Here is an 18,432-nt window from a genome sequence, read left to right as displayed (position 1 = left end):
TCTTCTTGTAAATAAGCAAGATACAGTGATTTTAATAAACAGACACGACCTGATATGAGCAAATATACTTGTGGATGTAACCTCACTACCTGCTATTAATGCAGTATTCTTGGAGGTTGGCCACAAAATATTGCATTACATTTTGGGTTTTTATGTTTTATTCATGTGTCTCGATTTCTAAATTAGCTCATAAATCATACAGTTAATAATTTTAAGAACACAGGTCAGCTGTCTGAGTCTCTTTTATCCTTTTCAAGCTAATAGTTTGCCTTTTGTAATTATTTTCTTCAAAGTTATCGAGGGATCTAATTGGCACATATAACTTTCAATCACAATAGCACAGCTTGGTTCTTCCTTTTCCTCAGCTCCTATTTTAGAAAAGAAAATTGCATTTTTGCTGACAAGACGCCGTTGCACACCACCCCAGATAACCCATTTGAATTAAAGAGCTCCTTCTTTGACAAAATGTGCCATCGATCTGGTCTACACTTCTGCAGCTGTGTGAAACTGAAACTCCTCAGTGTTTCCATGAGTTTCATCACACCGCTCACTTCATTCCCAAGCAACACGCACCAAAACGTCCCGCTGGAGAAAAGCACTTGGATGTGTTCACGTGCAGCTTGAGGTTTTGAGAATTAGCAAAAACCTGCAGTGAACTATATCCTTAAATATTCATACGGGGTATGAATTTTAGAATAAGTCGGGTCTGTGCTCCAGCAAAGCTAATGGGCCAGAAAATCTGTACGGGCTCCGCGTCACGGGAGTGTTTGACATGGAGAGAGGCCGTAATGTGCGGCTTTGTTCTCTCGTGTATCAGCGGTGCAGCAGGAGTTCATCCAAGTACTTCCTCTGCAATACTGGCCCGGCTGTTCCTGTGGAAACCAAACACGAGGTTTGTTTTGGTGCTTGTGTTGCGGTGGGAGCGAGGCTATACTTTCACAGTGTCTACCCCTCTCACGCGCAGTATGAAGCCTTGTGTTTGGAGAAAAAAAAGGGTTCCACTGTTTGTTATTCTTCCCTGGTTTTACTGTGCCCGTCGGTCAAGGTGATCAAACTCCTCTGCGGTTATTGGCATTGTGGGCTAAAAGGAGGAAATCCGCTCTCGCCTGCAGTGTAATGCTCAAAAGTGTAAATGCAGTTTAGAAATTAGACTTTCTCGGCTGCGCTTCGTTCACATCAGAAGCTGATTCAAACATGTTTATAATGTTCCATAGTGAGTTTGGTGTGATTACAACCTCTCACTGTAGGCTTTTCAATGAAATGCTCTTTGGCTCCCAGCGTGTCACCGGATACTCATTTTATCAGTCTGGCCGGGTACCATGAGCAGATCTCTGTCGTCCTTGGCTGAACCAGATGAGTACGGTTTATGAATCAAGAAGGTCTGAAGTGAGTCAGGGAGTAATTGAGGTCGCAGACAGTAATCCCAGCTGCTGGATGCCTTCTCAAGTAGTGTTCTAATGAATAGCATCTTGGTTAGCCCCTGCATCATTGCGCCCAGACTGCTTTGTATCCGGTTTCTCCAGCTGTGCTCCTTCACACTCATTCAATTTAATGCTTGATTTAATCATGTCCTCCTTGTATCACTGGTGTGTGTGTGTGTTGGGTTTCGTTTGGCGTTTTCCTGCAACAGTTGTCTTGCTCCGTCTAGATGACACTGAGGGCTCGGTGCGTGCTTTATTGTGTTCTGTTGAATTGATCAGCTCTGTCCGTCTGTTTGTTGTACGGTGAAGAGTAATGTTGCATCTAATTCAAGCTCTTCTGATTTTAATTTTCTATTTTTGTAAAATGTTTGTAAGAGTTTGGAAAGGAGGATGAATCCTGGACTACTTTGTGACATTATTTGCCTTTATTTCTTTGGACTGTTGGCTACATGTTGAGCTCAGTTAGCTTTCTGGATGTGTATGAAGCAAACAGCACTAGTCAGTGTCTGATAAACACACAAGTAATCCCCAGAAATATGCAGTTTGTATCAACTTGCTCTGCATGCATTCTTTTCTTGCATTAGCGTTGCATTGAGACGAGACATTAATGAATGTGCTGTGACAGATGCAATCATCCCACATCCTCCCCTCTGTATCCTCTCCCACAATCCCTTCCATCCCCTCATCATCATCATCATCTTCTGGCCTTCGGTACAGATTAAATTTAACAAATCGCACGTTATGTGGTAACTTTTCCACCGTGGGCACATAAAACCACATGTAGAGGAATGCATATACATGGAGAAACATTCGTACGTTGCACTGATGATTCATTTCAAAGCACATGATTCATGGGAGAAATCAAAATAAAACAGAAGTTTTGGGTTACTACCCAATGAATAGCAAGCTAAGTGAGACTTTCTGCTCAAAGACCACTGAGGTTAAACTATCAACAAATACATTAGTGTTTCTGAGGAGGTTCAGCTTTTCTGAAAGGGCTTTTTATGTTTAAAGTCTGTTTCCCGGGGGTGCGTATACATATAAATGGGCAACAAATGGCAGTTTTTCTCTTTCTTCCAGCACCGACAGATTTGATTTTAAGCATTTTCTTTGTCATAACATGTCGATTCCAGATGGATCATTTTTAGAGTGCCCCAGCACTCGGTGGGTATTGAGTGTCTTGCTCAAGGACACCTCAACACGTTGGATGATGGCCAAGGAAAACTGAGTATTAATATCTTAAATAACTGTTTTGATCTGCTGTTCATTTAGTTTGTCCTTGAGGACCAGAGAGAGATCAACTTGTCTGAATGTTTTTTATTATTCCATTTTTAAAAATGTTGTGTAATATTGTAACATACTATCCTGTAACATACTAACCATGTTCTAGTTATATACAGTGGAGAAGAGCAACTCTAATTCTACCAAATCTGGGACTTTTTTAGATTCACCTCCAACAGCAGCTCTTTGGCGCAGCAGCCTGAGGGTTTAAAGGTTTCAAGCAGAGTTTCCGTTGTATCATCTAAGAGAACACCAAGTTCACGTCCCGCTGGTTTTCGTTCTCGGTCTCTGGGTTTCTGTGTGCTGGATGTTAGAAGAAACTATGACATCAGCCTATGATTTTAACTCAAGCAAGCAAACACATGTGAGAATCCCAGAAGGTTTTTCTTTTTTGTCTTGTAATCTGGACAAGTGTGAGCACAAAGGTTTTTACAGACAACTCTTCCACTTGGGTATCATTTAATTAGGTCTAACAAAGTCTTGACAGTCTTTATGTTCCAATCTGAGAAAGTGAATTGTAATCTTTTGACTCCACATGGTGTCTCAAGTGTTAAAGGGTTACTCTGCATGCACCAAAAATCAAATCAAACAACTGATTTCAATCTAATCGCATTTTTCTCATATTATTTTTTTATTTTACACATTCAGAACATGCTGGATTAAGTGAATAAATGAAATTGGCAAGCATGGATGACAAACTATAAAACATAACACTTCTTTTTGCACACTTTAATTCTCAGAAAATCAAACAACTTAATCATAATGCAGTATGTGTAATATGAAGTATAAAAACTGGTATGATACATCAGTGTGAATAGTCAGACTACATGGCAAATTGGCCACTGAGTACAATACAGTAAGTGCACATAAGTTAAAACCTGGTGTTATGTCAAATTAAATCAAATGGTAGTGCTTTCAAATGGTATTGTTTTCTCATGCAGGCAAACACTTGGAACTTAATCACACATAACCAAGCAAAACAAACCAAAGGAAAAAGGAAACATTCAAACCCTGGTTTAAGAAAAAATCATAAATCAAGTAAAACAGACATGTAAATGTATTGGGGTATAGAGTTGGGGTTTAAGGGTCTATGGTTGTCTAATTGTATCTCATGGGCAGGATTCAGCAACAATGGATGGGATGGATGGTTTGGGGGATTATCAAGTCAATCATAGACATTACTTACTGTAATTTGTGATGGCCTTTGGATTGGGGTGGAGGTGGGCTTAATCGTGATGCTACTTGTGATTTTGCTGTTGCCCTTTGCAGTAGAAGTACTGCAATTTGCAAGCACCTGAGTCCTTTGCTCCTGGAGTCCAGGTGTGTGGCATGGACTCGGTGTTTGCGACGGTGTGCTGATGCTCTGAATGAAGGGGGTCCCTAAGTGAATGTGGATTTTGTTGTCCTCCGTGGTGATGACGTTTGCCCCAGAGCTGTTAGACCTCTGGACCTGCCAGTTGCTTTGCCTTTCCGGGGTCACGCGGAAGATGGCGTGCCCTCCAAGAACCTCCACTGGCTCCGTGGAGAGGGAGCGCTCAGGGGTGCCGGTCGTGACCGACACAATTTGTATAGGTGACATTGCTCTGTCTGGTGTTACAGAGCCACAAGAGTCTGGAGTCATTGCTCTCGAGTATGTAGCCATAGTGAAAGGTGATAGGGCCCTATCTGGTGAACACAGTTCGTCAGAGATTGGGGAACCTTTAGATTTGGGGGAAATGGATTTCGCAGTAGGGGATATGGAAGCATTCTGGATGATGGTAATTCTCTGTTTGGGTGGACCTCCACTTGTGGGTATGACGGCAGTGCTGGTGAATGACTGGGTGTTTTCTGTGGTCGGGCTGGTGATCTCTAGGGTTGCTGTGTTATGTCCGTGGTCAGGAGTCACTTTAATGTGCAGAGGCTGCCCAGGACTGTGGGTCAACACAACATCTCCCGACTGAACGTGGTTGCCGTTCTGTCGTGGTTGCACTTTACCGTTCACCTGATGGGGCGTGTCTTTGTTTTTCAGGAACGGGACTCGGGCTCTTCTCAAGTTGTTTAGATTATTTACGTTAGTAATCAGTGCGGGGCTGCATTTGGTGAGCTGAATCTCGTTGCTGTAATTTGCGTTATCTTCAGGTTCGCTCTCGTCGTACAGCTTCCCGTTAACCACAGCACGTTCCAGTGGGGCTGTCTTACAGCTGGGAGACATGACGTCAAGTGGCTCTGTTTGAACTTCCTTGGTAGAAACATGAAGGTCTGAAAAGCGCCTTCCGTTCATGCCGGGGCGAAGACTTTTGCTAAAGCGCCTGTATCTCTCAAGCTCTCTCGTGAGTGTCTCCATTTCTCTGGCCAGTTCTTTGTTTCTGACCTCCTGCTGGGTCAGTTTCCTCTGGATTGTAGTGTGGTCAGTTTTCATGTGGCAAATGGACTCCTCTGTTCCCATGTATTCATGGATCTTCTCTTTCAGAGCTGCTACCTCTCTGGTCAAATGACTAGACTTTGCCTCCTCGTCCTTCAAGCGTTTATAAAGAACATGCTCTTGGTTGCACTCTTTCTTCTCAGCCAGTTGGTACTTTGAAAGTTCTTTTCTGGATATTTCCAGCTCCTCCATCAAGGCTTTACCTTTCTCTTGTTCATTGGTGAATCTTTTCTCCAGTGATTCAAACTCCTCTGTTTTCAAGAGGTCTCCTTCTACCACCTTCATGTCCTTTAATTTGCGTCTGAGGCGCTCAACCTCTTGTGTCAAATCCTTTACTTTGTTGTCTTCTTGTTGGAAGCGGTTAGCAATGGGTGTTTTGATGTTCTCCTCTTTAGCTTTGCTTCTCACGTATTCTCTTTCTATGTTCTCAAGCGACTGCAACCTTTTCGTCATCATATTGATTTTAGACTCCAAATCATTGCTCTTTTCCTCTTCAGCAAGCAACTTGGCCTTCAAGTCATCCCTTTCCTTTGTGGCGCTACACATTTTCTCCTCCAGCTCAGCCTTTGACCTCAGTGCTTTCTTGCTCTCATCAATTAGCTTCTCTGTGACTGACGTAACTTTGTCCTGTTCAGCTTGAAGTTTGCCAGTGCTGCTCTGGACCTTGTTCTCCATTTGCTTGAGCTTCTCTGCCATTGCCTTTCTCTCATCCACCAGCATGACTGTCAGAGTCTTTAACTTGGTTAGATCTTCCTTCAGTGTCAGCTCTGTCTTTCCCAGTTGGCTTTCAGCAGCCTCCAGTTCTTTGACCCTGACTTTTAAGACTTCCAGCTCACTGGTCAGAACCTTTGACACTGTCCTCTCCTTCTCCAGGTTACTTTTGAGTGAGTTGCATTCTTGTTTGCTCTTGCTGAATGCGTCCTCTAATCTCTCCAAGTCCATAATTCTGTGGTTCAGTTTATCGACTTCGGCCTTCAAGCTTCGGCTTTGATTGGCCTCTTTCTCCAGTTTCTTGTTGAGGTCCCGGCAGTGGTCCTCCATTCGGATCAACTCTTCATCCTTTCCCTCCATTTCAAGTACCCTTTTCCGTAACTCTTCAAGCTCAGACATGAGGCTCGAGTTTCCACACTCACCACGGCTAATTTTGTCCCTCAGCTCCTGCAGGTCCTCCTCAGCTCGGCGCAGGGTCTTTTTGGTCTCCTCCAGCTCATCAAGCTGCCTGCTGAGAGTTGACAGCTTCTGGCGCATCTGCCTGCTTTGGGCATCCTCGCTGGTCAATTTGGCAGTCATGGCCTCTTGTTCCTGATGGTATCGACCGCCTTGGTCACGCAGCTCAGCCTCCAAGCGAAAGACCTTTTGCTCCTCTTCCTGCAGACGGGCATTAGCTGAGCTGAGCTCCTCCTGGGCTTGTGATGCACTGGCACTCAGTTCTTGGACCTTTGCGGTTTGTTGAGTCAGCTGCCCTGTGAGACGCTGCTGTTCATCCACAACAATCAATGCAAACGACTTGAGTTTTGTCAGCTCCTCCTTCAGACTTGTGACCTTTTGGTTGTTCTCGTCGTCCTTTCTTTCTTGGTAGGCTTTATCCTGATCAATTAACAGCTTCAACCTGAAAAACAACAAAAACAAGGCAAACATGTTTTTTGAGCAATCCAATTCAAAACCTGCATATACAATGTACATAAAATAGAGAAAGTGTTTGTTTACTATTGCAAAATTGTTACTTTCCCCCTGCAGTTGCATTTTCTATAAGTGAATATTGGAGCACCACATATTTAAATCATTGATAATTTGAAAATGTCAGCCTTTTATATTTGGTTACGTTATATATGAAAGGTGCACAAGAAACTCTACACCCCCACTGTCACTACCCATTGGGCCCACTTCTCCAAGCACTGACACATCATAAACACTGTTATTTCCCCCACATTTCTGAGGCGGACTAACGTTTTCATGTCATGGAAAATTTAACACATCATAAAAAGTATTACTTTGACTCTCTCAGGTTGGGAGTCTGAAATACCAGTGGTTACATTTCTTTTTGTTCCCTTGTTGCCAGCTAATTCTCCTATGGTTTGGAAAACTGAGTTGCTGCTGTAAATATTAGGCCTTGAGTTTAACGATCAGTTTCCAATAGTATTTGACGGTGTAACATATGGCCAATAAATTCCTCTGGGAAATAATATGAAAAGGCCGACATGCAGCCAAATGTTAACAATAACCTCTGAAAATAATCTCACCAGATAAGATGCGCAATACTGTCAAAATTATGACGATATTTCTGACCAGGATGATGTTGAAATTCACCACTACAGACTACAAAAATCAAAGGCCGTGAGGTAAATAATCATTGAGAAAACATATATGATATTTCCACAACTACTTTTATCTCGTATTTCTACCTACAATACCCTGATGGGCTACAAAGTACTCATATTATGTCAAGGTATACAATGCACATGTGCCTTTATAAGCAGTTGCAGTGTGTAGATGGGGTCAGTACATCTCACACATGCCAACGTGCCTACAGTCCCAGAAGAAGGTATGTTATGTCTGCTGTGTGCACAGCTGCCAGGCATTTCCACACAGATGGCCCACTGGCATGGAACAATTCTTTAATTAAGGGGTTCCTCTCGACTACCAACCCTCCTCCCCCTTACCAAAACCACCACCTACCCTCCCTGTTTTTTGTCTCCTATACGTTTAATGGAATTCCCCCTGCTTCAAAGGCAATTACAGTCCCACAGAGTTCACACAGAAATCCCCACACACACACAAATGCACACTCTCAAGGATCACTTATTCCACATGTACACTTGAATTGTGGGCCATGATGTAAGTGTGGAAGGGTGGGTCACGTCTCAGCAGTATGTCACTTCTTTCTCCGGTAGCTGCTAAACGGTGGGAGCGCGTAGGGGGGGACACATGTAACTGCATCCATGTGTTGCGATTACATCCAGACCAAACAACACTCAATGAAGTATTATAAGGGTATGCATAAGAGTCATTATTAGTGTGGCTTGGGTGGATTAGAAGAAGCAGATACACTATTGTATGACTCCTTTCTATTTTAATGTCTGTGAGTATTCCAGGTGCTCAGATTATTGTTTCTGTCTAGCTTTGTTGACTTTAAGTTTGCCCTTGTTACGGAATATACTGGCTGCCTGAAGTGAACTACTTTAATCATCTTAACTTTCAAGGACTCCGGATAAGAGTGTCGTGCAGGGAGCCTTATCTTGGAACATGCGTGTGTTGAAAAATTACATTTTCTTCGAATGGATTGTGGACGTAGAAACACTAAGTTGCTAAGTGAAACAAGCAGACATCTTTCCTGCGAACTAGCCTGTCGCCTCTAATCACTGTTTATTCAATCTCTTATCTTAGTCCTCGCTGTTTTTCTAGTGATGTCATCAGCCAAAATAGTAGGGGCTGGGAACTTCCAAGTCCTGAACTGGATACTAATCCTGTCTACTGCTGCATTAAAGGGCACTTTGCACTAATAAAGGCAAATCCTTTGAGAGGAAACGACATGGCTCACGTGCCCAAAAAACACTGCTCGCCTCACACCTGTGAAATCACTTCTAGCCCTTTATGGGACTGTATCACGCTATTCCCTCATGTACTTTGTGGTACATACAATGTTGGTCCAGAATAACTTTTTCTCATTAGGGACACACACATAGATGAGTAAATTTGGCCGACAGAGCCACGTCTGAGGCCATTTTTGTAGTTGGATATAATTTAGTGACAGTCTGCGTGTTATACAGTTGGAAAGACAGTAGACGAGTCACCTTTGGTGAAAAGAATCCTGCAGCTGACCCTTAAATAATGCTGGAGACCCAACCCTACTTTAAGGAGTAGTAATAGCTCAAATAACCAGCTTTCACCATCAGCTATAAGTCAGCAGAAGCAGTTGCCACATGTGTTCAGGGAATACATAAATATATCAGCTGATCCACATTTCCCCCCCCCATCACGTTTTATCTCACGTCGTTATAGAGCAGAGCACCGCACAGCTTGAAAGAACATCATTTTGGATGAATAAATAGTAAGGTGCTGCACATAAAGCTGGTGACATAACGGTTTCATGGCTGTCAACATTACAAGGCACCTTACCACCCACTCTGCAGCCTGTACAGCAGGCACCAATTTCAGATTGGTTTCCCCTTAAAATAGATGCATGACCGCCACCGGGGGTTGTTAATATGTCATGGAAAAAAAGGGTTTGTGCGGATTTCATTGGTGGGTTAGAGGGCCAAAATGGGATTTCTAAACTTTACAGGATTCATTCTGGCTTTGTTGCAAATGTTTGTTTGCCTGCTAACATAACTGACATTAAAAAAAGAAAAGGAAACCTCCGTTTGGGAGCAGTCAGCGAGTCACAGCTATAGCCACAGCTTCACAGAGGGCTTCCCTCCCTTTACGTGGCTCCCGAAGCTGGAAACTGTGGCTCACCCGCTGCTTAAAGCGGTGTTACACGTTCCATATGTCATTTCCTAACCACAAGTGATTAGGTCATGTATGTACAGACCGATATATCCTGTGCATGCACACATGGCCACCTCCGCTTCAACATGTGGATGGTGGGCCGAGTGCCCTCATGTGTGACAGGGTTTGAAGGGGGACGCTGATTGATGCAGTGTGTGGACTGTATGTAAAGGGCACTCAGGCTAAGTGATATGCCCCCAGAGTGCAATCAACATGTGTAAAATATGTAACTCTGATTGTTATGAACTTCCTGGTTGTGGTGGTGAGATGGTTAATGGAGTGGTGTGTTTCCAAAAGAGACCTAGATGTCATGGAGGTGGAAAGTAACTAAGTACATTTACTCAGTGCTGTACAATTTTGAGGTACTTTACTGGAGTATTTACATTTCCTACTGCTTTATACTTCTACTCAACTTCATCTCAGAGGGAAATATTATACTTTTTACTCCACAACATGTATTTGATAACTTTAGTTACTTTGCAGATTAAGATTATATATTTAAAAATATGAATAAACTAATAAATTATCTAAATTAAAAAGCTACCCAACAGTGTGTGTGTGTGTGTGTGTATATATATGTGTGTGTATATATATATATGTGTATGTATATATATATATATATATATATATATATAAACATTAAGGTGCATAATGAGTAGTATATTTTGAGACTAATACTTTTTAACTTTTACTTAAGTAATACTTTGACTGCAGGACTTTTACTTGTAACATAATATTTCTACACTGTGGTATTACTACTTTTAGTTATGTAAAACACATGAGTACCTCTGGTTTCTACATGGAATCCCCTTTCAGTACTTTAACACCACACAGTATTCTTTCCTCCAAACACAGCTTCTTGAGAGGACTCTTAATTGAATTAGTATTAGTTTTATTTATGTAATATAAGTTGTTAGTGTCAATCAGATGAGTTATTATCTTCATATCTCTTTTTGAAATAGATGTTTACAACCACCGTCATCTGACAATAAAAAGCCATAGAAAGTACTTGATATCTTAAAATACTTAATGCCGTTCTAAAAAACAGTGGGCTGTACATACTGTATATATTAAACATAGTATAATCACAGAATGTGTACTGTAGTGTCTGCCATACTCTATCTCTTACGCTGTCTTTTTATTTGACTTTACTTTGCCACATGATCCTTGTACTATTCATTTATTATCGTATGTGTGGAAAACTAAGTTGTCAGTATTTCTACGACTATGTTACCTTGAACAAATTCCTGCCCTGTGAATTTGCAGAGCCATAAATGTGACTCGCTCAACAACACTTTCTGACTGAGACTGAGATTCATTACTGTCTAAATAGTGAATATCTTTGGACTCGGCGTGTTAGAATAGCTGCTCCAACATGTGTTTCAGCGTTTCTTTATGGATATTTCAGGTCTTATATGATATAACCCCTTGCTTCAAAACATTAATGAAATTCCTGCCATAGTTTATATACTAATACACTTTTTAAAAAGACTTTAAAACTTTTCTAGATTTTGTTAAATAGATTGAGGTCCTTTTGTTGACTTCTTTGACGAGTTCTTTAAAAGATAAACGTTTCAGAAGTAATTTACAGTAACTACACAAAAAAATAGTAACTCGAAAGCCGAAAGAAGTACCGTTAAAAACACACTCTATGAAACTTAATACAACAAAGTACACAAGAACATATCAGCAGGAAATGATGCTACCCTTAACAGCTGTACATCTCCAATCCAATCAAGAGAATATTTAAAAAAAAAAAAGTTTTGAAAGTTTTTTCCCCTAAATTGAGAGCTTTGTTTTAAAGCCTACCTGCGCCGAAGGCTTTCCCGTCTTCACTGCCATAAGCTCATTATCTTCCCGTACAACACTCGACCCTCAACTCTTCCTCTCTGTGTGTGTCTCACTCTCTCGTTGCCTGTAATGTGGGCATTCCTGCAGTCAGACCAAACAATAAGGGATGTGCTCCCTGCCTATGGACCATTACATCATCAGCATGTCCTTATATGGAGCTTTGCATTGCAGAGGCTCGCAAGAAGGGGGTGTGCTTGCTCACATGTGTAACTGCGAGGTGCGTATTTCTCAGTGTTTGAGCGAGTCTGCTGAAGTAAGTGTTCAGCTAAAGGATGTGGCAGAGGAGAGGGAGAGGTTCTTCTCGACGTATGTAATGTGTGAAATATCTGGCCGGTCTGTCGATGCTCAGGAGGCAGGGCAGTAGGTGAAGAGAGACAAGGAGTTCGAGTTACAGTATTTCCTCCTGGCTCTTGTCAACATCAGTCATTTATTCAGCCGAGGAGGGAGGAAAAAAAGAATCGGCTTGCAACGTTAATGAGAAAATGTTGGAAGAGGATTTGTAATTGAAACCAAAGCTAAAGAACAAGACAAGACATGTAACACGCATCTTTGACGTGTTAAAATGTGTATTCACCTTTAGCTTAGCATAAAGACTGGAAACAAAGGGACACAGCTAGCCTGAAGTAAATAACAAAACAACAGCTCTAAAGCTCATATCTCATATCTTGTTTGATTTATCCCTACAAAAATTAAAAATAAATACAAATTTCACTTGCGCACAGTACTTGGCACTCCTAGTATATAATTCGTCTTGCTGCCAACATTGTGAGAGTATCTGAGGTGAGGGTTGGGTCGGTACACACCTGTGGGTGTGAAAGTGGCTTTAAGCTAATGGCTCCACAAACAAAATAATGGATTTTCATGCAGCAGTGTAATCGTAGCCAAAGCCAACACACATTGCTCTTTATCAGTGGCACATTGTTCAGCTCACAATGCCTCAGTCTTTACTTTCATTATCAGATTGCTTTTACCTAACTCACGCATATCTCAGGCTATAGCTGGCGACTAAATCCATCTTTTAAAAGTCTCAACATGCTGCGTCATCTATTGCCATATGCTTAGCTGTCAATGTTTCTATTGTTCTGAGAAAAATGTGCTTTGTTTATTCAAACAATGCGGCCGGTGATACTGCACGGTGCAGAAAACATCCGGGCGACTCAAGTAGCGACTTCCTGACAAACACGGTGCAGCAGTAGCAGGACCTCGTGTTTGGTGACCAGGCGACGATGCATGACATGCAATGAGACAGCAAATTAGTCCTGAAAATCAGTCTGTAAAAACACAAAGTGTGTTCTGTCACTATGTGCTCTCAGGCAGTATGCTGCAGCTAACTGATTCCAGCCGTACGAGCGAATAACAAGGGCAAGACTCTTCCTGTCTCTTGCCCACTAAATGAAATATGTCATGGCTTCACAATGGCTGAGGTCACTGTTGCTAAATGTTACGAGCTCTGCCAACCGAGCTGAGGGACGGAGAGATTTGCTGGATTCATTTTAAAGCCGCACTCGGCAGGATTTTTATGTAAAAATACAAACATACATCTTTGATCCGCATAAGTAGTCAATCAACGCACGTCAAGCAGCCTGGCTTCATGGCTCGACTGAACTTCTGCCAGAAGCTACGTAGCCCGGTTGTCCCCTCTGTGCTATCATTCATTTCCAGCTTTAAAGGATGTAATTAGACATCAGAAGTCAAGTAATGATAGGAAACGAGGCTGGTTTGTTCAGCTTTAAGTCCACAAGCCATCTCTCAACCATCTTCTCAAACTTCTGGACAACTCTAAGTTCAGAAATGTAAACCAGAAAGCTTCCATCGTAGTGTACTCTTAAGCAAAATTGAATTAGTTGTTCTCCAAATGTTGACAAATACAACAAATGCCAGTGTAGACACTGTGTTTGGCAGATGGAGCAGCTTTTGAGAGTCACAGCCGGAGCCAGACTCACGGATTCCTAAAAAGAGGCAAACTGAAAACATGTGGCCCCTACGACTTGTGTAAAAACTTGCAATTAATCACAGCACCTTCAGCCAATTGGAGGAGGCTGCTGTTGGATGATAATGAATGAGGCTGTGTTGAAAAAGTTTGGATGGCCATCTTGTGCACGCAGCGCCGACAGACGCCAAAGATAGCATTTGTGTTTGGTCAGGAGCACGCCATGTTGCCTGTGCAAACACACCATATTTCATTTGGTTTGGAGAATACTGCAAGTCTTAAACTTGCAGTATTCAATACACTGACCACTGTGATGAGGAAGACTTTTCTCGAAGCGCCGTATGGTAATTGTCACATGTGTTGGAAGTCAGAGGCCCAGGGGATCTGAGGCTGGAGAGGTGGTTGAGCTCCCTGCTGGGACTGAAGTCTCAACTCTTTCCCGGTTCTTAAAGAAACCAGTTCCCCTGTGTCCACTCGAAAGTATGACAACTCGACTGCTGAGAGAGAATTTTCCCTGAATCACTCTTGAGCCTTTAAAGTAGCATCTTAATACTTTAAAGGCTCAAGAGTGATTCAGGGAAAATTCTCTCTAGCATCTTAATACTTTTCCACAAGGCCATAGGAATCAGGGAGCTGTAGTGCACACTTGGGTCAAGCAGGATTGATTTCAGGCAATTTAAAAGATTTCAGTGTCACGCAGACCAACAACTGAGCTCAAGCTCTTAATGATGTATTTTAGTTTTGTGCTCTCTACCATTTCCTTGCAAACAACTGTTTGTTCTTGGAGCAAACAATTCAGTCATCCAAAATTAGGTTCTATTTCTGGATATGGACATATTCGGGGCCCAGAGTACTGTATACTTGAAACAGATGTCAGGGATCAAACACAAGCGCAGGCCACACAAACATGTTTGCTGTGACAAACCTCTGTCAAATGACAAATAGTGGCGGGATGAAGATGTTTTCTGTAACCTCTGTGGGATGACTATCGCGCTGACAATACAGAAAAGTATGTCGAGGTTTGGGGAGTTGGTTTGCATGAACGGCGTGTGCGGTTCGTCAAGGTGGTCGTTAAGTCCAGAGGGACGGTCCTTCGGCATTTCAACGTGCTTCCATGTTGTTCTCAGCTGAAAATCCAAGAGTCAACACATGAGCTACACGGATGAAATGTTGTAAAAATGAGCGCTGCATTTCAACTCAAACTGTCAAATCTTCTCGCCTGTACCTGCAACAAAATGTCAACAATTCAAGGAACTATATTCGGTCTGAATGACCACAAAGACTTGGCTTCTACCTTTAATGTCATATCAGGGAACACATGATATGAGATATCCCTGATTTCTGTTACCTAAACAGTCTGCGACCAAACGTGATGAAAAGCACAGCTGTCATACGAGCGCATTAGAGTGTTGTGAATGCGTGCAGGAAAAGACACCTGCCTGAGAGTTTGTAAGTGCGCGTGTGCGTGTGTGTGGGTGTGTGTGCGCTGGCTGGTACCTGATATCTAGCATGAATCTGATAAACCATTAATGACCAAACCAGATGGAGGCCAGATATTTCCTACCTCTGTGAGAGCTGCAGCAGTGAATGCTCGTCTGTGTGTCACACATTTCCACGTTTTTTTTTTTTTTTTGTTGCCCTGCAGTGATATGTGTGTGTGTGTGTGTGTGTGTGTGTGAGTTCAGGAACAGCAGAAGCAGACAAAGACAGAGACAAAGACACACACACTCACCCTCTCCACCGAGCGTGATTTTGTGTTTGGTGTGATTTCTGATGCACATCAGACAAACCGTCTCAGGCGAGGCCTGGTCTTGCCCCGTGCACTCAGTGCTGCCTGACACACGCATGCTTGTGCGATAGGCACAGCCCGGGGCTGATTACCTGATAGATGACATCATCGACTTGTAATCAAATCCATATGTCTCCTTCCCTCATCCCTATCTCTCGGTCCGTCTCTATCTCTCGCTGGAATTCTGTAGCTCTTTTTATCCACCCATGATTTTGTCTCCACATTCCTCTTTCTGCTTGCTTTTCTTTTATTCCTTCTCCTCTCTTGTCTTTCTCTCTCTCTCCTTCACACTCTTTCTCCGTTTTTGTCTATCTGTCTCTTGTTTCTGATCTCAGCCTGGGCTTCGATGTTAAAATGTGATTTTCATTGCCTTTTAAGGCCAAAATCTGTTTTCATGGCTGACGACCTTTTGTCTGTTGTTGTGAGGACATGTTGTACAGTCTGTCTTTGCGCTCTCCCTCTTTGACCTGCGTTCTCTTTTTCTTTCTTTTGCTATCTTCATGATATTGTCTCGTTTTCATGCAGTTCCTCCTTTACTCCATCATATTTTAGTCTGTGCACCAGGTGAGTGTACAAGCATGTATTTTTGCGTCTTTCTCTCGAATAGAAAGTGAGCTTGGGGACTGATCTTGACCTCTCACCCTATCTTTCTGCCAGCTGTAACCCAGGGGGAGGTTTGTAGCACTAAAGGCACGTCTGCTACCCTCTTAAAGATCAAATGTTTCACTGGGTTACTTTTCTTCTCCAGACACTTGTCGATTCGAGGTGGGAGAGGTAGAGCACAGCCCATATTTCCTTCTTCTTGATGGAATCATCTTGTTGTTCTTCCCAAAGTCAGCGTTTGGAACAGATAGTTCCTTTTAGCATAACAAATGAAACACGTCACGCCACCATGGAGTGATACAAGATTATAGGCAGGAATCAATCTTGCAGCCTCAGATTGAAGGGCTGGACCACGTAGACGGGCTGTAATTTACACGCTAACAACAGCTATTGCCTCACAAAGGATCACACGGGTAGTGAGAAAGTAAGAGAGGTGTGTATGTGTGTGTGTGTGTAGTTGGCAGGGCAGTCGTGTGTGTGCTGCCTCCCATTGGTACAGCTGATAATCATTACCCCCCCAGCATTTGGACTTTTGATGTAAATCGCAACACTTAAGGAGGATGTTCCGCCCGCTGTTTGCACAGACGTGGTGGATTTCAAAGCAAACATCAACCACCGGCCTATGTGTACAGCAAGGCAACGTCTTAGCATCAGCTGGCAAACAAATCAGATCGAGCAAATCAAACCCCGGCTCGTACAAAACAAATTCACAAGAGCAAACTTACAAAACAAAAACCTTTATTTCAGATAAAATCTGAGTATAACACGACATTTTCTGCACAATATTCTTTCGGCCTCTGCCCTTTAGACATTTTAAAGTATTCATACTTCGCTGTGAATCTCAGGAAGAAAGGAAGTGATACACGTACACACGCTAATCTGTCAGGTGAGCAGGGTGGAGCTGCATCCAGAGACTCTTTGATGGGTTCCTGGTGGATTAGCATTGATCTCAAACGGTCTGCTCAGGCTCTCTAATCAGATTTCAAGGAGCTGCGCTTTCTCGTTGTCAAGTCGTAAAGCCTGACATTTTTCACACCTGCGTGCTTGTAGATCCACCTGTTAATCTATTCTTTCTATATCATGAACAGACACATCCATCCTCACCTGTGTCCTAATCAGCCCATCTGTCTGCACCGAAACAAAGCTTGTATTTACTCGGTTAAAGATAACTGCACTTCAAAGCCTCAGTGCTGAGACTGTGTTTAGGGGGGGGGGGCATACTAAATGCTAGTTCAGCCTGGAGAAATGACAGTGTGACCACGAGTCAATGCGTGAAGTTTTGAGGAAATGCATGAAGCATTTTCTTTGAATTCAGTAAACTGCAGCTAATCCCTCTGAGCTGAAGTAGTTTCCAGGTTTCTCTTTCCAAAACACATTTTCAGAACAAACTTCTGTTGAAATTCTCAAGTCTGCCATCGATGCTGTGTATCCAACTCCTACTTAAGATATCTGCCTCATTTACTCTTCCTCCGACTTATCTACAAACACTGTCCAGCATCTTTAAACACAGGAAATGGGTTTTCCTAATCTGGTCATCCTTTCACGACGGCATTAATGGATAAAATCCAAAAGCCCAGCGAAATACACTCCACTGATAGGGGTGTCACCACATTGCTATTTCAACACCGGCCTGACTAAAGGCACAGCTCCAAAGGCCGTCACACACACGGCTCAGCTTGAGTCAGAGGAGAGTGTGGATGAGCTGCGAAGCAACAAGTTGCACAAGGAAAAGTTTTCATGTAACAGACATGAGAACACACTTTTGGCATTTAGATCGCAAGCCTCATCGTGCTATTCGAGGGAGGTTTACGTGTGAAAAACCCAGTGTGTCAAAGTGTGCCTATGTAGGGCCTTTAGCTGGCATTGAGGAGTTCTTGTTCTTTGAGTTGGCACATAACAGGGATTCTGTACACTTTTGTTTGTCGGTGATTTATTGCCAGCTGCCCTTTTACTTTGATTAGCTATTATCTTCTTCGTATTCGTTAGATACATAGTTAGAATAGTAGAGTATGTAGTAGACAGGTCAACAAAATCAAAATCCATTTTGTCCTTTATGTGTCTGAACAGAGAGGTTGTCGACTTGCGTAAGTATACTGAAGTGCATTCCCCTGCCTGTGCCACAGCAGTCTCTCTCCGTAGATGACACACCTCCGTCTCTCTCCAGATGTCCTCGTTCATCATTTATCTGAACCCTCTCATAAACGCGTTGGCTCTGTTCTCTTCCACCGAAGAGCGAGGCCTCGCATGACACGCATCGTTTTTCAGAAATAATGGCGCACATGTGAGGGGATTAGAGCCATTGGAAAGAAATGACAGGTGATCTGTTACATTCACTGGAAAGATGGAACGTCGGATTACAACAAATAAAAAGGTGTGGCAGGACTACATCACCAACAGTCCCCGCCTACCAGACAACATATCTGACCGTTATATAGATGATTCACATGAGTGTAACCTGCCACCTGTTTTAAGTTTGATGGACGCATCAAGACAAATGTAAAAAGTGTGCACAAACTTCTGCACATTGAGCCGACACGACAACAACTTGATTATTTAGCTCTTCCTCTCCTTCCCTCTCTCGTCTCTCTCTTTCTCTTCCTCCCTCCCGTCTTATCTTCCTGCTCTCCTCGGCAGCCTTTCCATCACAGCCAGCCAGCTGCTCGCTCCG

The 18,432-nt window shown here is 42.8% G+C and overlaps 1 protein-coding gene across 1 annotated transcript in view; it reads right to left on the bottom strand.

The window, feature by feature from the left end:
• Positions 1–18,432, bottom strand: part of LOC116386300 (filamin A interacting protein 1-like) — a 55,294-nt gene that overhangs the window by 3,701 nt on the left and 33,161 nt on the right. The window contains exon 5 of the mRNA XM_031852394.1: positions 3,889–6,712. Within this exon, the coding sequence (XP_031708254.1) occupies positions 3,889–6,712 (2,824 nt within the window). The remainder of the gene's footprint in view (positions 1–3,888; positions 6,713–18,432) is intronic.

The sequence above is a fragment of the Anarrhichthys ocellatus genome, unplaced genomic scaffold (genome assembly GCF_004355925.1).
Source record: "Anarrhichthys ocellatus isolate YVR2014 unplaced genomic scaffold, GSC_Weel_1.0 scaffold12, whole genome shotgun sequence".
Lineage (NCBI taxonomy): Eukaryota > Metazoa > Chordata > Actinopteri > Perciformes > Anarhichadidae > Anarrhichthys > Anarrhichthys ocellatus.
This window is presented reverse-complemented; position numbering and strand designations above follow the sequence as displayed.